Source organism: Eurypyga helias, unplaced genomic scaffold (genome assembly GCF_000690775.1).
Source record: "Eurypyga helias isolate BGI_N326 unplaced genomic scaffold, ASM69077v1 scaffold28149, whole genome shotgun sequence".
In the NCBI taxonomy this organism is placed as follows: domain Eukaryota; kingdom Metazoa; phylum Chordata; class Aves; order Eurypygiformes; family Eurypygidae; genus Eurypyga; species Eurypyga helias.
The window spans coordinates 14,412-17,991 of record NW_010274343.1 but is presented as its reverse complement, the minus strand read 5'-3'; the positions used below and the strand labels follow the sequence as shown (position 1 = coordinate 17,991).

General features: G+C 57.6%; 1 protein-coding gene across 1 annotated transcript in view; it reads right to left on the bottom strand.

Moving 5' to 3' along the window:
* Window positions 1–524: 524 nt before the first annotated feature.
* Window positions 525–3,580, bottom strand: part of SLC41A1 (solute carrier family 41 (magnesium transporter), member 1) — a 16,459-nt gene continuing 13,403 nt past the window's right edge. The window contains exons 8-10 of the mRNA XM_010159794.1: window positions 3,455–3,560; window positions 2,351–2,499; window positions 525–848 (exon numbers count right to left, since the gene is read on the bottom strand). Of these exons, the coding sequence (XP_010158096.1) occupies window positions 663–848; window positions 2,351–2,499; window positions 3,455–3,560 (441 nt within the window). The 3' untranslated portion in view covers window positions 525–662. The remainder of the gene's footprint in view (window positions 849–2,350; window positions 2,500–3,454; window positions 3,561–3,580) is intronic.

Below are 3,580 nucleotides of genomic sequence, written 5' to 3'. Positions count from 1 at the left end.
GGGCTCACAGCTGGATTTCAGGGCTCTGTAGCCCTCACACCCGAGATCACTCACTTCCCCTGCGGGCACACGGGAAGGGGCGTTTCGGCACGGAGGACCCTTCCTCACTGTCTTCGCTAACCCCTCTGCCAGAGGCTGGCGTGCTTTGGATACCAGGCACGGGATGGGGAGCCAGGGGGCGAATGCAAAGGAGGAGGAGATAGCCCACACCCTCATCCGTGAGGTTGTACTCGGCTAGAAGGTGCCTGTTCAGTAAAATAAGTCTGAACCGTAAGCTCCAGGATTTAAAACGCTTATGAAGCGAAAGCAGCAGCCCTTCACCTTAGTGACTGGGATGGGGTGGGCTCCCTGCGTGATCTGACTGATCGGTACTTTCACTTGGTTCAGACCCAACTGCTATGAAATTGCACTTGGTGATTGTCTCGTTACACCCTTTTTTTTTTTTTCCTTGTCCTCCCTAAAACTAGATCTGTTTTCTGTACAAACTTGGCTTGAAATATAAACGACGTAAAATTCCCATTGAAAATAATGAGAATCCAGTATCAAAGATGAAGTCTCGAGAGAGACGGGGAGGAAGCAGAGGAGAGCAAGGGTGGAGGAAAAGGAACAACAACAGCAAAAAGAAAGGAGGAGAGCTGTGAGAAGGGGTTTTGCAGGGAGAGCTAGTCCCCCACATCGGAGTCCCGGTCACCGATGAGCCAGAGGATGTGGAAGCTGAGAGCCAACAGACCCGTTCCGATCAGATCCCCCAGCGCTGTCAAGTACGGGATGGAGAAGTTGTCAGGATCGAGGTCCCTGCCCCACATCCAGTGCACCATCCAGTCCGCAATGTACAGAAGAATGAGGACCTGGGAGGCAGGAAGAGAAGAGCCGCATCAGCCACAGATCCCGAGCGCCGCAGCCCCTCTCCGCAGAGCATCGGCTGCGCCGACTCCAGCTGGGCAGCTCCGGCTCGGAGAGGCACCACCTCGCCGCCGAGTGCTGCGCTCCCGGCCTTTAACACGGGCTCAGCCCCGGGGCAACAAGTACAAAAGGGAATTTGGCAAGTTTCAGTGAGCCCCCACATCCAACCCCCCCGGCTTCCCCAGCAGCCTCTGCCCTACCCCTCTTTGGCTCTGCATGTCGCTATCAAATTCAGGCTTAGAAGGGAGAACAGCGGCACAGAGTCTTAATTTTTCACCTTGGTTTCAGAGCTAATCAGAAGCAGCTTGGAGAGGCGAGAGGCAAAGAGGGCACTCGGGAGCACGCAGGGTGCTCGGAAAGGGATGGCATCACCCGGCTTCCAGGAAAAGAGCAACTGCCCAGCAACCAAAACTACCAGCGCGTGATGTTCTCCCCATCTGCTTCCATGCAGCGACAGGCTCGTGCCAGTATCTACAGCCAGAAGAAATCCACACTGGATCCTCTCAAGCTGAGGTCTGGGACAAGGATTTGGAGTGGCCACAGGCCTGTTGCCAGTGCCTGCGGTGTCTCCGGGGCTGGGGGGGTCTCGCTCGGGACACAGCGGAGCTCAGAACCCGGCAGTCGGCCCACGGCAGCCCCGGTGCTGCTGCTCCCGTGCCTGCAGCCTGCCCACAGCAGCGGAAGCCTCGAGAAGAGCCCAAGCACCAGCGGGAGCTCACAGCCTAAATTTAGCCTCCTGGATGACAGCGCTCCGCTCCTTCCTGACAGATGCTCTCATTTCCTCACGCTGGCCTCGCCTGCTGGTTTTAGGGGACTCTGAAAGCGGGCAGAGGGGGAGAGCGGGGGGAGCGTAGCTGGGCTTAGTAGGAAACTCCCCGACCAGAGTGTCTGTCCTTGCTCAGACTCCTGCGAGCAGCTGCTGGGTTTCTGCGGCAGGGGGCACCCCCCCCCTCTCAGACCAGCCATCTCCTGCCAGGAGACCAGGAGCCCCGCGCCGCAGAGCCGGCAGGTCTCTGCCCGGCAGGGAAAGGGCAGGATAAGCCACACAAGGCACGCAGTCCCTGCAAATTCCACAGCCTGTTTTCTTCAGCAGCAGTTTTAAAATTGCTAAAGCAGCTTGTATGACAGATTAACACACAAGAGGCAAACGCGTCTGCTATCAGAAGGACTTAAGAGAGACAAAAGGCAGATTTAAAATGTGCCAAGAATGGTAGGAAGGAAAAATTTTGTGTACAGGTATCAACAAAGAAGGATTTATTCAGTTTGATACCAGCTCCTTCGACAAACACAACCTATTTGGCATACGCCTCCCAGCACCCAAATCTCCTGCCTAGGGACAGGGGCTATGCAGTGCCCCCAGCAGTGTGTCTATGACTTTGCTGGCTGAGCCGGTCCCCGCTGCAGCTGCAGCATCCCTGTCCCAGCCCCCAGAAGGGCTCCCGCTCACCTGGAGAAGCGCAGCCGTCATGTAGAAGACTATGAAAATCAGGGTGAGTGTAGTGTGGCCGCCTTGCATGGAGCTGATGGTGTAAAGGAAAACCAAGTGTCCAGGCACCACCAGGAGAAAAAGCACACGAGCAGAGCGGGAATTCACATCTGCAAGGAAAGAAAGATGGAGGTCAGGCTTAAAACAGGCTTGAACACAGCAACTCTGCAGCCTCTCTGGGCTCCAGGGAACAAGGCAGCATGACTGTGGTCAAATTGGAAGCAGGGAGCAACATACCGCACCCTCATCCCCACACTGCACCCTCATCCCCACACCGCAGGTTTCGGCTGGAAGGCAGCACCCCGAGCGACGACCCATCAGGACACCCAAGGACTCTGTACCGAGCTCTGTAAGAGAGTCTTGTTCTGTCCCACACCTCAGCTGCCAACAGGATTCACGTCCCACCTCTGGTTGAGCTCAGTACAGGGCTGCCAAGAACTGACCGCAAAATTTCCTTGGAGTTCTGTCTGAATCCCGTCTCGTGACCCGATCCCAACAGATCCCACCCCACTGGAGACCTCCCACCCTCCTTGCTCTTAGGGACAGCCGTGGCCCAGAAGGCCAGGATCCAGGCTGCAGGCTCCCAAGCCTCTCTAGAAGTCTGGAGAGCAATAACCTCCGCCCGCGCTCCGCTGGAACGTGGCTTCGGCTGTGCTCTGCCAACCAAACGCCACAAGTCCCAGGGCCGTTTGGAAGCCTTTGCAAGGGAGCAGATTCTCTAAGCGCAGCTCTACCAGCCGAGCTGCCACACCCCAGCAGCCCCGGGGCAGGTTTCAGTATCCCGGACACATCTGGAACAGATTTAGAGGGTGGAGGATTTACAGCGTTGGACGGTCGGGGCACGGGGCTCGCGCACCACACAGTCTTCGCGCGCAGCGGCTTTGCTAAGGGTCTGGGTGCCCCCAGAGGACAGGGCAGGCCGGAGAGTGGCTCCAGCTGCCTCCAAGCACACCTCAGCCACCGCTTCCTGCGACAGCACTCCAGCCACTGCCACAGACAAGTTTATCCAGCCAGCTGGGAACCTCTGCTGGCCGAGGTCAACGTTTCATCCCCCGACTTGGATACCTGAGCTGAAGAAAGTGCTGCAAGGGCTGGGGCACTTGCGGGGGGCTGTTTCCGAGCTCTCTCCGGGCATCCCACTCATGTGCAGGTAAGTGGAGATGCGGCTGGGCTGCGCTGCCCCCACGGCCG